Source organism: Macrosteles quadrilineatus, unplaced genomic scaffold (assembly GCF_028750875.1).
Source record: "Macrosteles quadrilineatus isolate MER2022 unplaced genomic scaffold, UCM_ALF_1.0 Scaffold_3__2_contigs__length_128488019, whole genome shotgun sequence".
Lineage (NCBI taxonomy): Eukaryota > Metazoa > Arthropoda > Insecta > Hemiptera > Cicadellidae > Macrosteles > Macrosteles quadrilineatus.
In genome coordinates this window covers 77,721,401-77,740,855 of record NW_026542596.1, presented here as the reverse complement: position 1 = coordinate 77,740,855, position 19,455 = coordinate 77,721,401, and the positions used below count along the sequence as shown (strand labels likewise).

At 33.3% G+C, this 19,455-nt stretch overlaps 1 protein-coding gene across 2 annotated transcripts; it reads left to right on the top strand.

The window, feature by feature from the left end:
• Positions 1-1,861: 1,861 nt before the first annotated feature.
• LOC128990858 (chondroitin sulfate synthase 2) lies at positions 1,862-19,315 on the top strand. Of its 2 annotated transcripts, none has more exons than XM_054413481.1 (10): positions 1,862-1,963; positions 5,657-6,536; positions 8,806-8,957; positions 11,484-11,639; positions 12,520-12,756; positions 14,133-14,299; positions 16,398-16,578; positions 17,206-17,481; positions 17,851-18,037; positions 18,907-19,315. In XM_054413481.1, the coding sequence occupies exons 2-10, from the start codon at positions 5,870-5,872 to the stop codon at positions 19,221-19,223; spliced, it is 2,340 nt and encodes a 779-aa protein (XP_054269456.1). In that variant the 5' UTR covers positions 1,862-1,963; positions 5,657-5,869; the 3' UTR covers positions 19,224-19,315. The 2 variants fall into 2 exon arrangements, with proteins under 2 accessions (XP_054269456.1, XP_054269457.1); XM_054413482.1 differs by having other exon boundaries at positions 1,933-2,001.
• Positions 19,316-19,455: the final 140 nt, after the last annotated feature.

Below are 19,455 nucleotides of genomic sequence, written 5' to 3'. Positions count from 1 at the left end.
CTTCTGCCATGGCAGTGCTACCTCCAGTTATAATTTTAGCTCAGTGGTTTTATCTATGATTTAAATTTTACCTCGAACTGTATCAGTGATTGAGGAACACTATTACAGGAGAGGGATTATGCACTGTAGAATACAAATAAAAGTACTACAATACTTTTCACTTTAACAAGAATAAAGATGATTTTCATTTCATTTCATTTCACTACGACATTCTACGATTCTACCGAGTTGACAAATGGTATATACATCTCATAGAGGGATGACACTAGGAGGATTAAACATTAAGGAGAGGGCACGCGAATAGGAATACACGTGTTGCGGTGAAGCCAGCTTTAGCAGAACACTAGAGGGGCACGCGGAGCCGTAGAGTGGCAAAAAGCCTCGGCTATAACATGGGAGAGATAGGGAAAAACGCGACGCGCGCTGTTTCGAATTAAAATTGCCGCTAAACTAAAACACCTGTGTTATTCACCGATGGCATTCTTAAAGTAAATTAAATTTCCTATCGAACAGTGTCAATCATTCCTATAAAAAATATTATTTATTATTGAAGATCAAAGTTGAAAGAATTGACCTGGACTTTGAACATATGATTACTTTAATTACGTTTTTGAAAAAAATATGATGTATCTACACAAATTAACAATTTATTCGTGTTCCTTAAGAGTTTCTCGAAATAAAAAATATATATTTACCTATATGTAAAAGTGGTATTTAGAAAAATAATTACAATAAAGTTTTTTTTAATTTTTCCAGTTTATAAAACAATCTTACTAATAATAGGTTAAAATTAAAATTTTAATTCGGGTGATGAAATACATTTTAAATTTGCATTTTTCATAGTTTTTTTGATTTGTTAATATAATTTTTTACTAGTTTTAAGTCATTTATGTGCTAGGCAGGTGATTTTAAATAGCCAAAGTTAAGAAAAAATGCAAAGCCGCTCTAACTTTTATCACACCAACAGCCGTTACAATTAAATTACAATCATAAAAAGTAAAACAATTTTTTGGCAATCAAATTCTTGATTTTTTAAATATCATATTGAACTATATTTGATCTGTTTACCTAAAGAAACTTCGAGTAAAAAGTGTAAATGTTCAACAATCATCGCGTCTTCTGACCGCCAAAGTGCGTTTATCATTCTTTTAAAGGATTAAAACTTATTTTATTTCTTTTTAAGAAAATGTTCAAATACACATACAGTACTACTCATGATTTGAGTTTTAATTTATGAACAGTAAAATCCATTGGTGATATGGCGGGATTTGAACCCGGGACCCCATGAACCGGAGTCCCGCGCTCTGGTTAGAGTATTATAAATAATACACAATACAAGTATGGCAAAAAATAAAAACAAGGACAACGAATTCCAAAAAATAAGTCATCCTTGTGTAAATTACTCACCTTTGAACGTACTATTGGTTCATAAATATGACTTTCCTCTTAATAGGTTCCTATGGATAGAATTTAACTTTTTAATTTTCGTAGCATGATGAAGTCTAATTTTTAAATAGTCAATTGATATTTCTATTACCAAATCTTCCAGTAACGCATACAACGCAGTATGAGAGCTAGGGGGGTGGGAGAGTAGTGCTGCCTCCCCCCCTTCCCAGTACGCTGGCTTCAACGAAACTACAGCGTGTCCTCTCCTTGATGTTTAATCCTCCTAGGGATGACAGTATACAATGTCGGTTATATGGGATGTCAGTCAAATCGGAATAATTTAGTTTCGGACATTTGGGATGTCGGACGTCTGAGACGTGCGCATAGCCTCTGTCAATCTGGAATAGAATGGAATGGATGGAGTGACTGGACGTGCTGGAGGACATTATTATTTATTTACTAAATAAAAACATAACATAAACATAACCTTTAATATTGGTTTATTTATTTTATTTTCCCACTTAACCAGGACCAGAGTGGCAATTATTAGGCTACCAAACAAGGCAGCTTAAAAAAGGTAACCTTTAAACAAATACTAAGCTACACGGAAACCAGGTAGTCAACTGTAACTGTATATTTTTAAGTTGTTTGATTCTAAATTAATTAATTAGGCTAATCATACTTTTTATCTTTATCTAGACCTAGGCTAATTTGCTACTCACTGTACGTTATGAAAATAACACCAGTCACTACATTGGCCCAATGGCAAAGGAGCAGATTTAGCACAGCATGATAAAATATTAGCAAATTTAGTTTAAATTCAGATTGTAAGTATGCATCCACTTAACCTCCTTTTATTCCAGTACTTAACATACGAATAAATAATCCCTAATTTAACATTAATTTTTTAAATATTGATTTAGTATGTAATCGAGTAAAAACAGCCCACTTTCTGAAACAGTAGTTACTCTATATGAGTTACTGTTTAACATATAAGCTTTATCTTAGGCCTAACAGGTAATTTTTAAAACGTTTTTATTAGCTCGCTTTCTTGTCCGGTACAAATTTTGCGATCAATTTTGTACTAACTTCCCGATGAGCTAGAGACTTGAAACTTGAAACAAAGCTCACAAATGGAAGACAATGTAATATTATATTATTTCATTTTCATATTTCCCTTGGGCTACGCCCCATGGGCTTGTTTTTATTAACTCGCTTTCTTGCAAATTTTGATACTTCCCGATGAGCTAGAGACTTGAAACTTGAAACATAGCTCACAAGTGGATGACAATGCAATATTAGGATCATTTAATTTTCATATTTCCCTTGGGCTACGCCCCATGAGCTTGTTTTTATCAGCTCGCTTTCCCACAAATGTTGATATCAATTCTAAACAAAGTTCCTGATGAGCTAGAGACTTGAAATTTGAAACATAGCTCACAAATGGATGATAATGCAATACTATATAATTTAATTTTCATATTTCCCTTGGGCTACGCCCCATGGGCTTCCAAATTTTCCATGTTTACATTTTGAAAGAATCTAAATATATCAATTAGGCCTACTTCAAGTCAGCTGTAAAATCTTAAATTTGACTGTTCGAATAGCAGAGGTTAAGAGGTACAGGTTATGCTCCCAATAGATTCTTTATACAAACAAACATTTAAAAATTAATATAAACAATCTGATTGCAGATATAAAGGTGTTTGTTAATAATGTCAAATGTTATTTATTTAGTATTCTATAAATAAATATATTGATATATTTATAGTTAGTAGGTAGGCCATACATCCAATCTAATACATAATTATATGAAAAGAAACTCACATAAACCTTAGATTTCCCACGTGCCTCTGTCTTAATCTGATATAGATGCTTGAAATAGATCCCACACACATTAAAAACTAAAAAGTAGAAAATAACTTATAAATAAAAAACCTTTTTAAAACAAAACTTTTTAAACGCACTAAAAAGTAGAAAATAATTAATAAGTAGGTCTATGTGGAGAGTATAAATACTTGTACCGGTATTATTTAACCCTTTAAATCTAGGCTTAGCTATTTATTTTTTTCTTTGATAGGCTAACATTAGTTAGTGTCTGCCAGTGATAGGCCTATTTTTGTTAAAAGAATCACAAACGCATAACTTAAAGAGAAAGTGGTTCTAACCCATAGAATTGTCGTGGATATGCCGGGATCGAACGTTTTCCTCCTATTACACCATATCGCAAGTCTAGGTGACATTAAAGTAAGTTAACCAACACCCTTACTTATTAGTTCCCCCAAAACTTGTCTTGCTCGGTAGAACTTTTACCAAACAAAATTCAACTGACTACAACAGTTCCAACAGATTTAATCATTTATTGATCTCATATGCCTATCTATCTATGAAGTGAAAAATTGGAATATTTTAAAGAAAATGTCAAGAGGGGTTCACCAGTTAGTTAAACGTCTGAATCAAATTAAATTAAAATATTTAATTTAGGTCTACAGCTGGCCTATTAAATAGTTTACAAAACATCAAATTGTACATTTAACAGTTTAATTTACTAATTTATAAAAAAGTAACTTAGTTGCTCACTCTAAATCAGTTGTGCAAGTAGATTTTGTCATTATACATTTAAATTTGTTTTAACTTAACTTAGGTAATATGTGTCTGGGGTGGAGCTCGAAAGGATCTTTGAGAAAACAGTATGTCTATATGTTAATCGGGAATGTAAGCTATCATCATAACAAATTTCAGCTCAATCTGAGGATAGGGCCTACCTAACAGAGGACATAAACTTAAATACATCATCTTATTTAGTCAAACTAAAAACATATATAAGTTTAAATAAGTATACGGTAAGTTTACAAGGTTTGTCTCTTCAATTTCTTCCCAGGTGTGTATTAACCTTTAACCATTTGAGCTCTAAAGTGCTATAGGCCTATAGAAAGCCACACTAATCCAACCAAACTTCCACATTTGGTCTTTTGGACTAATTAATTGTTGTTAGGTTTGTTAACGACCAAGCAGGCTAAGGTGTTATCTCTTCAGCAAGGAGACAGTCAACACCATGGATGAATTAATGGGTCCTACTATGATTAGTTAACAAAAAGTTGACACAAAACTTTTTTAAGGCACAACCAGTTTAATTGTGATGGAAAATAATCCTTAATAATCCCCAAAACACCATCTCAATTAGGTATGTATATACAGGGTGTCCCGTAACTCTCTGGATACTTGTATATAGCGTTATTCCTTAGGTCAAGACAAACACATTTCACCATAGGAACATGGGTCTGTGGTGTCTAGTTTACCGACTGTCGGTATTTATGTGTTTTTTACAAAAAAACTAATAACTCCTAAACGGTTTGAGATACAGCTTTGATATTTTGCAAAAATGTTAATCTTATTAAGAGGCCTATTATCGTTAGGAATTATACTAAAAAATCATTAACCGTTTCAAAATGGTGGCCACTTAAAATATTTGATGCCAAATTTCACAAAAACCGTTAACTTTAAAAAAAATTGCAAGAAACAAAGAAGTTTGTAAATTTTATGTAGTTTTCAATGATACCTTATTTGTTAAGATTGGATAAATAATAATAGAGAAACGTGTTGTTTTCGTAATGTATGACCGCTTTTCTCCATTTAAACAATGCTAAACAACGTAGAAGGAGTATTAGTGTGGTATTAGCATTGTTTAAATGGGAAAAAGTGGTCATACATTACGAAAACAACTTGTTTCTCTGTTATTATTTATAAAATCTTGACAAATAAGGTATCATTGAAAACTACATAAAATTTACAAACTATTTGTCTCTTTCAATTTTTTTGTAAAGTTAACGGTTTTTGTGAAATTTGGCATCAAATATTTTAAATGGCCGCCATTTTGAAACGGTTAATGATTTTTTAGTATAATTTCTAACGATAATAGGTCTTAATCAGATAAACATTTTTGCAAAATATCAAAGCTGTATCTCAAACCGTTTAGGAGTTATTAGTTTTTTTGTAAAAAACACATAAATACCGACAGTCGGTAAACTAGACACCACAGACCCATGTTCCTATGGTGAAATGTGTTTGTCTTGACCTAAGGAATAACGCTATATACAAGTGTCCAGAGAGTTACGGGACACCCTGTATAGTTTGAGTAAACATAAGAAAAAAACTTCTAAAAACTGTGATGGTTAAGAATGTATGTAATGACCGTTTAGGCAGTGGGTAGAGTAGAGTAGGAAAACCTATGCAATTGCTGTACAACCTCTTAAAGAAGTATTGTTTTTAGGTCTTGGATTCAAAATGAAACTATTAACAGAAGAATGAAGTTCAAGTGAACAGGAATTTAAAAAAAGGGAGCAAATCCATTAAGGATTGTTTTATAACTTATACAGCATGATACACAATAGTAGAGTGAACAAGTTTTTAGTCATAAAAAAAATTACATAAGTTACAAAGAATAATTCCATACAAACTTTTTGTAGAACCATAGCCTACAAACATGTTTAGAATTCTCCATTCAGTTGTTAGACAAAACGCTTGTTTTGTTTTAACATTCATATTAGGATTTTGTTTGAGTGTTTTCATAGCACCAATTCTAGTTACCAAGGATTGTGGTCAAGCAAATGTTAGATTCACTGACGAAAACACCAACAGAAAATTATTGGAAGAAGTGGATGTTTACGAGCCCAAGATCAATTTGGCTGCAAAACCGAAAATTGCTTCAAAACCTAGCAATGGAATGATAAGACCAAGATTTCACAAGGCGGAACTAGGTATTAGAAACAAACTGTTTCTTGGAATATTAACATCACCGGATACAATATCAACACTTGCTGTTGCTCTCAACAAAACAACAAGTCAATTTGTCTACAAGATCATGTATTTTATTGATGCGCCAAGCGCACAACGACTCAACGTATCAAAGTTAAAACTTCCAGGAATTGTTGGATTTACTGATACAAGAAAATCTCTCAAGCCATTTCATTTGGTAAAATATATCAGTGATAACTTTTTGGAAGATTATGATTACTTTTTTATTATAAAAGATACAAGTTATATCCACGGACAAAGACTAGTGGAATTTACAAAACAAATTAGCATTCAACATGACGTCCACATTGGGCAAATTGTGAAAACATCATCTGAAAATAAAATTTGCTCATTAGGTAAGTAGATAAACAAACATTATTTATTTTTAAAATCTTACTACTGTATCTACATAACATCATAGGCTAAATAAAAATAAACTTGGATAACAAATTGATACAACATTTGAACGCTTAAATGGGTTTTCATTAATTTGGGTACCTCAGATTTTGCTAGAAATTGTTTAATTATCTGAGTTAACGCTGCATGTCACATTGTTGGACATAGTTTGATTAATTGGAAATATATTGAGTTTGACCAATGCCACTCCACCCCAATAAGCACTGCAAGTGGTAATTATATCACCAATGCAACTCTTGCTATACAGTTTACATTGAATAGACTTTCGACATGTAGCCTATATCAGTTTGAAATATCTTTTGAACCTTATAGACTGGTTGATAAAAAAATTGTAATTGACTTACTACATAAACACATTATGTTAGCCTTTTAAAATTGAATCAAATCTAACTAAACCATTATTGGTCTGAAAAGATGAAAACTCTTATCACAGGACTCTGCTGATTGCTGACATAGCTTCCGCAAATTCCCGTAAGTTGCCCTAATGCTTTTACCCTAATCATCGCGGTATGACGTAGGTTTAGGACCACTGTGTTTAACCCATTGGCGCGGGCTTACAAGTGTTACTCGTACAGCCGCTGCAGGCCCGGCGACGACTTACGAGTGCTGCTTGTGTCACCACTACGCAGCGCCACTAGTTTTTAATTAGGCCTATTTAACCAGATATCACAAAAAAATCAGCTGCGGTAAGGTAAACAAACAAATGTTTTTCTACGTTATTACTTATAAAAGTACACAACTTTTATTTTTCTACGTAGGGAATCAATTGAACTTTATAATATGAGTGTTATTTGTTTGGATTAATCTTGGTATTTGTAAATCAAGTTTAGGCTACTTTAAAAAAATTGTTTGAAAATTTTTTATTTTTATAGGTTAGGCCTATCTTTATAATTTTAGTTTTTTTTTTTTAGTTTTACACTTTGACTATCCAATTACCACTTTTCTGTAGAGAGTTTTACTGTAAACAAAATGGTGAAAGAATTATTAATTTATTACCTAAGGGTTTCTTTCTATAGCAATTAGAGTAAAAGTCTACAAATTCGGTAAAATTAATTGCCGACAGAGGGTGCTGCAGGCAGCGCATTAATTCCTTCCCCAATGGGTTAAGGGTCCCCAAGAGCTAAAACAAATACACAACAATCTACAAAATATTCTCTAATGAATAAATTTGAATGAAATGTGCAACAAACATTAACTTCAATAAGAACCAGCTCAATTTTACCATTAGGCCTATGAAGGGGGTTTCTTATTTTTTTGTGGAATTTTGTATGATAAACACAGTAGAACCTTGATAACAAGACTCTCATGGGGGTTATAAAATAAGACTTGTTATCAAGGTTGTCTTCTTATCCAGGTTTGCAATAACATGTGATAAGGGGTAAAATAAATCGTAAGGGATTTAAAAATGGCACTTGTTATTAGGGGCGACTTGTTATCGAGGTTCCACTATATTTCATCACTAGGCTCTAAAGTGTCTCTTTTAGACCCGAGGTCAAGTTTTACGTTCGAGGCGAAGCTGAGGTCGGAAAATAAGCGAGGGTTAAAAAGTCACTTTTTGCCCGTGTAGTGAACACTATTTTTCGTCATATTGCATAATTAATTAGCAAACAAGGCAAAAAACAAAGTAATTTTTATGTAAAATTGACTTAAAGCTTGTTTTTAATTCTGCTAATGCAAATAAGCAGCTATTTAGTAAATTATTCAATCATTTAGTCTATTACGATTGTGTTACAGTACAATATGCCATCGATATGTCCAGCAATCGACAACAATAGGCTAAAACCTTGCCTAATAAATCTATCGATAAATAATTTTGATCGTTACTATTGCCACAATCAAAATTTACAACAGTTTACAACAGCTGATTTTTACTCCCCATTGACGAAAAATAATTTTTACTCCCTAGAGGGTAAAAATGGTTTTTTAGACCCATAATGCATGCATTAAAAACGGCTGTTTTTGCTGCAGTATGACGAAAAATAAGTTTTTAGACATTACTGCCTAATATATTCAAAAGTCAGATGTTTCCTATATTATTTTTTATTCCACGCCTATGACTGAAATAAAAAATAACTGTGGTGGGAATTCAATAGTGTTTAAAAAAATCATTTTAATTAGGTTGCAGGGGGTTTAATTGGCTAGAGACTATCTAAACTAATTATAAATTTTGTGTAACTTAAATTTGTTAACAAAATAAGTGTGTTTCAGATTCTGGTATTCTCTTAAGTAACTCTGTGATAAGAAAAATGCAAAAATTATTGGAGTGGTGCGTTAAAAATCTACCATCCAAAGATGACAATGTTAATTTTGGAGAATGTGTGATTCATGCCAGCAACGTGCCTTGTTCTTCAGTAGCGCAGGTCATTAAATTGATTTCCTACTTCTTTTTTCTTGTAGTGCATGCAAATACAGCTTGATTATACTATCAAACAATGTATTTTAATAAGAAACACTCAAGAAAAATACATACCGTATACAGGGTGATTGATATAAGTGTGCCAGCTATTTTATTCTAAAGTTATAAGAGATATAACAAAATGTTAAATTGTTACTGCCTTAGATTTTTTATTTAAAAAATTTTGGTCAAGTTCAAAAAAAAATTTTTGCCGCAATTTTTCCAATATGGCCGCCAACTTTGATTTTTCTTATGGAAGACCCTATATTTTATGATGGTTTAGAAAGTAAATGCAATTTAAAAACGTTTTTGTCCTTGGCATTTTTTCTCTAAAGCTACTCGTTTAGGAGTTACAGCATGTTAAAACTAAGAAAATATTACTTGTGGTGTAGATTCTGCATCATGTAGCTCCTAAACGAGTACGTTTAGAGCAAAAATGCAAAGAGTCAAAAAGTCTTAAAATTGCATCTAGATTCTTTTCTAAAATATTGATTCCATTGTTTCAAAATGGCCACCATTTTCCAAAATGGCAGGGACATTTCAAAATATGAAAACTGTGTGTGTTATGGTCTTTTTAGAATCCAAATGCAATTTTAAATCTTTTAGCGAATTTCCCTTTAGGGAAGTAGCTATTACCGTAGGTCTCATGGTAAGACTTAGGCCCGTGACCGATTTACTTTTTCATTTTGATGTCCCCATAGGCCAAAAACACCATTCGTTCAAATTTTTATATATGTATATATATACAGGATGTCCCGGAACTCTCTACCAATATTTTAGAGCATTGCTCCAGGGTAAGAAACATACCTAAATATCATATTTAAATTGTCCGGAAGTCCTTAGTTACTCACACAGCCGCCATTTTGTTTTTTCCAGTTATTATTTTTTTTCTAAAGAATGGTTAAACATACGAAATGGAAACTTTGCACAAACATTAATGACAACTAGACAAAGCGACAAAAAAATTATGAAGATTTTTCAAATTCATAAAACAAAATGGCGACCATTTAAAATGTCGTTTCTTAAATAGCTCAAAAACCGTTGATTTTATAAAAATTTTAAATGGCCGCCATTTTGTTTTATGAATTTGAAAAGTCGTCATAATTTTTTTGTAGCTTTGTCTAGTTGTCATTAATGTTTGTGCAAAGTTTCCATTTTGTATGTTTAACCATTCTTTAGAAAAAAAATAATAACTGGAAAAAACAAAATGGCGGCTGTGTGAGTAACTAAGGACTTCCGGACAATTTAAATATGATATTTAGGTATGTTTCTTACCCAGGAGTGAGATATATGTGTGTCCGTGAACACGATAACTTGAGTAATTTTTATCCGATTTTGAAGAAATTTGGTTTGAAGGTGTAAGGCGGGATAAACTTGAATGAGTTCGCGATCCAGCATGATCGGACCATGGAAACAGGGTTTTATGGGGGGTTTTATGGGGTAAAAATTGGTTTTTCTCACTTTTGACCCTCAAAACACAAAAATTCCCAATTTTTCTCTAAACCTTCTTAAAGAGCTTAAAAAAACAAACAATTCAGTATATCAAAGTGTTTTTGTACGGTTATTGGTTACGGAGAAAACTAAAAAATGGTAAATTAAAAATTCCCATGTTATTCTTATGGAGAATATTGTAAAATGTTGTAGTTTGCTTGTTTATGGATATCTTTTAATCAAACTTGGCAAATATATTCATTTTATACTAAGCAATAATTATTTTACTTAAAACACACACTTTATTAGATTCCTTGTAGCAGGAAACCTAGGTACTCGTTAAACCTAATGTTATTTAAATAGATCAATTGAAAATCAATTCAGCCAAATGGAAATTCGCTTGGACGGCAGGTTTGCTGCGGCGGGGGTATTTTACTTTTTGTATTTTCGCTCTAAACGTACTCATTAAGGAGCTACATGATGCAGAATGTACACTCTGCAAGTAATTTTTTTCTTAGTTTTAACATGCTGTAACTCCTAAATGAGTAGTTTTAGAAAAAAATGCCAAGAACAAAAACATTTAAAATTGTATTTACTTTCTAAAACAATCTTAAAATATAGGATCTTCCATAAGATAAATCAAAGTTGGCAGCCATATTGGAAAAATGCTGGCAAAAATTATTTTTTGAACTTGACCAAAATTTTTCAAATAAAAAATCCGAGGCAGTTACAATTTAACATTTTGTTATATCTCTTATAACTTTAGAATAAGATAGCTGGCACACTTATATCAATCACCCTGTATACAACAAATAAGAAAAATCAAGATGGACACAAAAGTTTCTGTGGTACGACAACCACTTTGTCTCTTAGTGTAAGAAACAGAAGAAAATAGTCAAAAAATATTTATTTTTGGTTGTTCATAGCCTATACAATTTAAATTTAACTCTTTGAAGTCAACATTTGCTATTTAGTTTTCTGTAGCCTACATTTACTGTACATTATTAATTTGTTATTTAGTATAGGCTAAATATTTAACTATTTACTGTTTATTTTTCAGGGATCAACATTTAACACATATTCTGTGAAAAATAGTAAATCAGACTTTAAACTACCCACAATCGAGAAGGAAATGCAGAAGTTTGACCAATCAATTGTAATATCTCCAGTTTTAAAAGACGCACACTTGTTTCTGATTCACTTTTACTTTTCTCAGGTAGGTGTTGAATAAAAACATGCTGTTTAAAAAAATATTCATATGAAATTTAATACTGTATTTCACAATGATACCCTACCGGTTGTATAAAATAAAAAAGCATTGGATAAAAATACTTTTGACTTATTACTCATTATGATCTGACACTATTAGATCAGGAGTGTGTCGGAGGACCAAAGTTAATCCAAAATTTACCAATAAGCTAAGAAATGTTAACTCATCATGTTGTTATAGACTTATAAGTACAGTTTTATTATTATGGATTCCAATTAATCAATGTTGGCATTTTCTTACACAAAGCTATTTGATGTATCCAGCTTGTAACAGATAAGCATAACCTACCACCTAAATTAAGGTATAAAACCAAGAATGTTTATACACTAAGTATTAAGTAGTAAAGACTGGATACCAAGATTGCAAAGATGTGAGACTCCTTTTATAACAGAAATCAAAACAGTACTGTACATACATTTTTGTCGGGACTCATTCGTGTTGCATCTTATTACTAAACTTGTTGGATTATCAAAAGTATACGGCAACATTAACATTTCCTGTTTACAAAGAAAATTAACTTGTATCAGGAATTTTATACCACAACCCGTCGGTGACTCACATCAACTTTATATTTAATTTTTTTGATCGATTTTTGATATAAAATCTGGCAAAAAATTTAACATTGGGATGGAATGTCTAGTTGTATCAATAGTCAATGGTATATTACTATCAAAGTAAGTACATTACTGTTCTATTATATAATTATATGTATTCACGTTAAGTACAAGAAAAGGCCATGTGGCCTTAACTTTGGCTGTTGAAATAAAGGATACTATTTTAATTCAGTTCAAACTGACAGATTCTAACCATGATTGGTATTTCACAGGCGGCCGTTGAAAGATTGAACACTTTGGTGGAAGAGTTGCGGCAGGAAGTAGTGATGACTGGGAGGAGGGGGGAGTGGGAGACGAGGGAGTGGCCAATAGCCAGTCAGCCAGCTGCGTCTCCTACTTCACACTTTGATGTCGTCCGCTGGGAACACTTCACCACCACTCACAAGTACTTGCCTGACGACTTCACCAACATGGCTCCACTCAGTGGAGCGGACGAGGAGGATATTCAGGTTTTTTTCTCTCTCAGTCTGCAAAACGCAGTCACTGTAGACTTTCTGACATCTCTTATCTAAAACTCATTTACGTTGATATAGAATGTGTTTTTTAACGTCATCTCTACAAGTACTAACCACATATATTAAAAATACTCTTTAAGTAGATTTATCATCCTTATGGATCAGCCGAAGACAAATTGTTAGTTCCATCCGGTGCCACTAAGATCGTGTTTTTGTTAACAATTTGTTTCTTGTTATTTTCAGTTATTTAAAACCTTGGTTAACACAATAAAACGATCTAATAAAAAACAATAACTCTTCCTTTATATTTATAACTAAACAGTAAAACACAAACCATAAAACTAACCCTAAAATTAAAATAATAGAAAAACATTTTTGTCAACACTAACGCCCAGTGTCACCATCATGAACTAGACATAAAAACAAGCTTCAGGTTTAACAATCGGATGAGAAGTCTACTTGTGTTGGTTGGTCTATGCTAGGGCTAGGACGCTAGGCTCCAGCCCAAAACAGTATTACACATTACTTCAGGCTAGTCCTAGAGGGTTGTAGCATTATCACAAACCTAAAACCATCAGTTATTGGCAAGATTTGTCAGAGGCAACGACCTAAGCCCCTTGCTCTACCGCTAAACCAGCTCACCCCCATACATAATGTTGAACAATACAACATTATGAGAGCAAACGTGGTACATATGTGTGTTTTCATATGCTTTCAACTTATAATAGGTTACACCAACGGTTTCAACAAAATGTGCCAAAACAGATTATATGGTATGGAAAATAATCAAGACTACATCTAATATCAGGATCACATTGAGTTCGATTTGATTGTGTTATGATGCCAACTCACTGGGGTGGGTAATTTAAAGTGAAGTAGAAATAATCAAGGATGAGTGTAGGTAGAATGAATTATGTAAAAGCTTTGTAACTGAATAAGGCATTTTTTTTTTAGAATCACTTACCGAGTCTTATTTATTAGAAAAAGCTGAGCATATTTTCAATCTACCTTTGTGTATTTACAATTTTTCCTACTATTAACATTACAACATTGGCATTGTTGATGGTAATTAGAAATGGTAAATATTATGTATATTTTTACATTTTATAATCTTATGTAAAATCACTTGCCTTGTAGATTCTCCACATCCGTAGGCACTTACTCCACATACTTAATGGGTAATTATTGAAACAGGAAGGGTTACAGTATCACCTTGTCCTTAGAAAAAGTAAGACAAAATCCCAGCGAACCCGCAAAAATTAAATTGCCAAGGTTTACTAACGATTAATTTAATTAATGTAGACTACCAAGGTTCATTCCACACATTAAAAATTTATTTTAAGGTTTTTAACATGGTCTTTTTTTAACAGAGAGTTATTAAAAGAAGTATCGCCTACATTGAGAATAAATATGACGGAGCTTTAAAATTTCACAGTTTTATCAATGGATACCAAAAATTTGATCCTTCAAGAGGAATGGACTATATTATTGATCTTGCTTTTCGAGAGACCACAAGTGGGAAAACTATCAACAAAAGGTAAACCGTTTGTACTTAGTTTTTAAAATGTACAGTAATTTAGAATGCTTAATATAACCTATATCATACACTTGAAACATTTTTTTACCATGAATTTTTCAAGGGTCAGTGGGTCTTCAAAATTTTTGGTTTGGGCAGAGCCAACAGTTGGCCTAAGAGTTGGGTCGGGTAATAAATTATGGGTATGTGATTGGCACTACTTACAAGGCAAGTCAAGTCGATCTTTTATTCTTGGGATATTATAAAAATTTCATATTTTCATTGTGACCATGGCAGATGTTTACAATTTTGCTGATGTTGTATATGGAAAACTCATGATTTCACTGTGTCCGCAGTAGATGTTTGCGATTTCTCTGTGATCAAGGGATAAATACAATGGGCATAGGCGCCCGCAGGATTTGGAACAGGGGGTGCAATATATAGGTCTAACGAATGTCTGGGGGGTCCGGGATATTTTTACGCCAATTGGTAACACATAGAACCAACAAGAACAAAATAATATATTGTGCATTGAGGAGGGTAAAAGCATAGGCAAAAAGGATTAAATATAGACCGTCAGCCGTGCTGCGGTTACCATAGGTTCTGGCACAAACCGCTGAGAGTGCCATGCAGTTACGGCGTACGCGCTACGTAACTACACGGCGCTCCCAGCGGTGTGCGCCAGAAGCTATGGAAACCATGGTAACGGCAGCACGGCTGACAGTCTATATTTAATTTGTTTTGTCTATGGTAAAAGTTATCGATTTTATGCAAACATTACAAACTAATAAGCTACAGTATTTGAAGTTATTATGTATAATTTATATGGTTAAATCCACAAGCCAAACAATTATAAGGAAAAGTAAATTTACAGTTAAATAAAGCCTAGATAACAGCCAAGAAAGTTGATATTTTGTTTTCTGAATAGTTTTGTTAAAGTATAAAAGAATGGTAAATCTGTGAGTCAACTACTTATTTGAGTTAAAAATAAATTTACAACATTTTGTAGAAATTATCATTATGAAAGTACTTTTATATTTTTTTTAAACCCAAGTGATTAAAGGACATTATGGATATTAAATTTATTTCTTTCTTTTAGCCAGGCGGGGCAAGTGCACCCCCTTGCACCCCCCTATGGGCGCCCATGACAATGGGGGGAAACATTAATTTAAATTGATTGTGGTTTAACAATTACAATTGTTTTCTAAACATACAAATTCACAAACTCATATGATTTGGCTTTTAAAGCCATTGATGTGTTGTATATTAAGCTGTTAAATTTGTCTGCAGTCATATATTACAGTACAGTAAATACTTTCTAAAGTAACCTGATTTTGGCCCAAGACTCTTAGGTCAACATTTGTTACCCAATTCCACTACTGTAATTAGTCTAGTAAAAAAGTCTGGCCCACACACTTCTAATTTTTCTAATTATGCATAGCCCTGCGGTTATGAAATTCTTGCTTGTGTTCTGATTCTTCCAGCTTCCATCTTTAAGACGTAAAGTAACTAACCTACTTTAACAGATATATAATTTTACCTGAAGAAAAGGAGCCACACCCAAATAACCCTGCCACATGAATCATATACACTAGGGAATTACAGTAGTGTCCCTTGTTAAGGTATTGACTCGTACATAGATGAGCCTGTCCCGTTATAATACGATAAATGATAATGATTGTGTTTCTAGGCTTATGACTCTGGTATAGGGGCTAATATAAGGGAGGGGGAGCCCAGAGGGCCCAAGCCCCCGCTCAAAATAATGAATACAAAGAAAAAACTACCGTAATAGTCAACAATAAAGAAGCGTTATCTAGGTATAGTAAAAATGGCATTCAGCTCAAATTACCCCCTAAATATGAGCATCAAAAGTGAGATAAAGTATGGATGTCTTCTTAAAGTTAACCTAACCTCACATTAATCTTGTATCCCCCCCCAAACATATATTTTATACCCGCCACTGCTCTGCTATCCTTGGTAACCAATAAGTAGGCTTACATAACCGTTAAAGAACACATGATTCATACATTTTTAGTAACTACTTGTATAAATATACCTGACTAATATCAATATCACAATGTCCTAGTAAACAGTCCAAAGCATTTATATTCTGTTACAGGCTAGAAGTGTTCAAATCTTTGGGTAAAGTAGAAATGGTTCCTGTGCCGTATGTGACGGAGAACGTCAGAGTGCATCTCATCATCCCGGTGAGGTCTTCAGATCAGGAGAGGATATTGACGTTTTTGAAACAATACAGTGTCAATGCCATGGAAAAGAAGGACTTACAGTTCCTAATGATGGTAAGGATGGTGTTTAACTATACATTAGCATTAGCATTGACAAATTTTTAAAAAAAGTGAGATATTGGCATGCCTTGCTTTCCACTAAAAGTTAGAGTAGACAGCTTCAGTAAAAGTTGTCAGGATGGATGAATCCTGCCTCCCCTGTGTGAATGCCTGGGTTTAAGCTGCACCCCTGATCAGACATTTTTATCTCCCCCCTGTTTCTTCCATTTTTACATGGATAGATTTTTTTGTTCTTGGTATTTGAGAAAAAAAATACAGGGTTAAAATGGTTAAAGTTAGTATTTATAGTTTTGAAATATAAAAAAAACACAGGTTAATGATAGGGATCAAATTCATGTTAGCTTCAAGAATACTTCCAATTTTATTGGGATTATAAACTAAGATAACTATGTCATAAGATAGTCAACTGGTTTCAATGTCTGCGGGCTGCTGAAATCCAAAAATGTGTTAACACCCAAACACAGGTATGAAAAAGATAGTAAATGTTAACTGAGATCTATCTAGTTAGAATTGATTAAATACCAATGACTTTATTTTAAAATTGTTGTACAACTTAGTATTCCTACTTAAGGAGAATTGCTAAGTTTGAGCTGTCTTTTAATGGTGAGAAATTGTTTCAAGGTATTTATCTACAGCTCCCATGAATCTTCCAAGGGGGAGGATGACGTTTTTAAGCAAGTGAAACAGAAGGCTCTTGTATTGTCGAACAAATTTGAAAAAGTTGGTAATTTAATTAAATGGCATTCAATCAAGCTGCCAACCAACATGACAACCTTTCCCACTGAGGCTCTTCTAGACTTTGCTGTCATGGACTCTGTCTTGAAGAAATTCACATCTGACAGCTTAATTTTATTTGGAAGACCAAACATGGAAGTTCGTCTAGATTATTTTAACAGGGTAAGTAATGCAAAAAATAGATAAAAACTTATACTGTCGCTCATAGCCACAATACAATACAGTTATAATTTTTTTTACATCATGGTATAATTATTTTCCTTAAAGTATGTGAATATTTTAAGAACACAAATTTTATTTACAAACCTTTTCTTTTGATTTGATTCTTGATGTTAGTCATTATCTGAGTAATTACATTACCATATGACAATTCCTGGTCAACATCCTTAAGATTTTACTCAAGGATGGATAGTAAGGGTCAAAGCTGAGACTACTCTTTCCAATTCAAAACTTTCTCTGTTGTAAGTACTGACATTGACAATAAAATTTTTTTTTACTTTCTGATACTCAATACCTACCATAATGTTTTAGGTAAGGATGAATACAGTGTCTGGGTTCCAAGTGTTCAGCCCCATTCCTTTTGCTGAATATCAGCCGGAGATTGTTTATAATGAAGATCGTCCGCAACCTCCAGAACTCGACATCAACAAGAACTATGGCCACTATGACTCCTTGAACTTCAGGCACATCTCTTTTTACACCTCCGACTATACAAAAGGTATTCCTGATAAAATTTGAGATACATAATTACATAAACTAGCAAAATACATAAACTTGGCATAGGTTTTCTCAGTAATTATGTTATGACTGTGTACAGAGCTTCAAAATTTGAGGCACTGAAAGCTTTGACCCTTGCTATCTATCCTTGAGTATCACTGTCATTATACCACCCCTCTTGTAGACAACTGACCTTAGCAATACAATTCAAAATACAGGGTGGCGCAAAAAGAATGGTTGGATTTGAACTGCATAGTACTAGTAGAGGGTGAGGGTAGGGTCCACTGTTGGCCGTCTGTAAGTCGACCATAGTGTCCAATTTGCCGCGAGATGGCACAGTTGACAGTTGAGCACGGAATGTTCTTTTTATAGTTTTTAATTTTTAAATTTGTATAGTTTGATTGACATAGCCTACTAGCAACTTTGTAACTTACAAGGTATTTTTTTGTAATGGGGCATTTGAAAGTGTGTTTCTGGAGCGCATATGTCAAACTTACATGTCAATAATACACTTTGTGTATAGTAAAATGGCCTATCTGGAAAAATGCACACTAAATATGCAAACCAACTGCTGTTCTGATTATAAGAAGGTTTCAACTGACTACAAGATCCCCGTCCGTAGAACCGGTACTTAGTCTTAAATAATAATGTTTTTGTAAATGATAAATTTGTTGCTCCAGCACTTCTACAAATCCATCACATTTTTGATATTTTATTGTGAATCTATAAACCACTGGACTGGAAATTTGTCTACACTGGGTGCACTCAGTCTCCTATTCTCAAAATTAATACTTTCATTTGTCAATCCTTGAATATTACTAATGTTTACCAACTATATTATTTTCCATCTTTCATACTTCCTATTTTCAGCTCGTAAGGAGATCGAAAACACAGTTCCTATCGTGAAGTATGACAAAGACATATGGAAGCTGGTTCCCAAAGCTACAGTGACAGAGGACAGTCAGCTGTACAGCTACATGACACAGGGGATTTACGCCATGCTAGTGAGTCACAGCGCAGCACATGTAATGAGGGCTGTCGAGCCCAGCTTGCGACTGAGACACGCGGGAGAGATGTGTGCGACTTGCGACTACTGCAGCCAAACACAAGCTTTTAATCTGGCTCCCAGGAGTCTGTTAGGGCGTCTGCTGCTTGACTACCAAGCCGAGGCCGGTAGTGTTAAATAAACATAGTATTATTTTATAACGTAGAATAGAATATATTTATTGCTGATTTAACAAAGAATATTTTTAATATAACAAATATATATTTTACTGTACGTGTTGGGTTTTTTTACCTTTGTTAAGTCCTAAGTAGATTCCTAAATATGACAGAACAATGTTACAATTGATCATTCTTATTTTGCCACTAACCCATGGGTTTAGTAACATTAAGGGTAGACGTTTAGTCAATGACATA

Coding starts and splice junctions, on each gene's coding strand:
- LOC128990858 (XM_054413481.1), top strand. CDS start 5,870: ATGTTTAGAATTCTCCATTCAGTTGTTAGACAAAACGCTTGTTTTGTT. Junction 12,757..14,132: donor CGGACGAGGAGGATATTCAG/GTTTTTTTCTCT, acceptor TTTTTTTAACAG/AGAGTTATTAAAAGAAGTAT. Junction 18,038..18,906: donor CACCTCCGACTATACAAAAG/GTATTCCTGATA, acceptor TCCTATTTTCAG/CTCGTAAGGAGATCGAAAAC.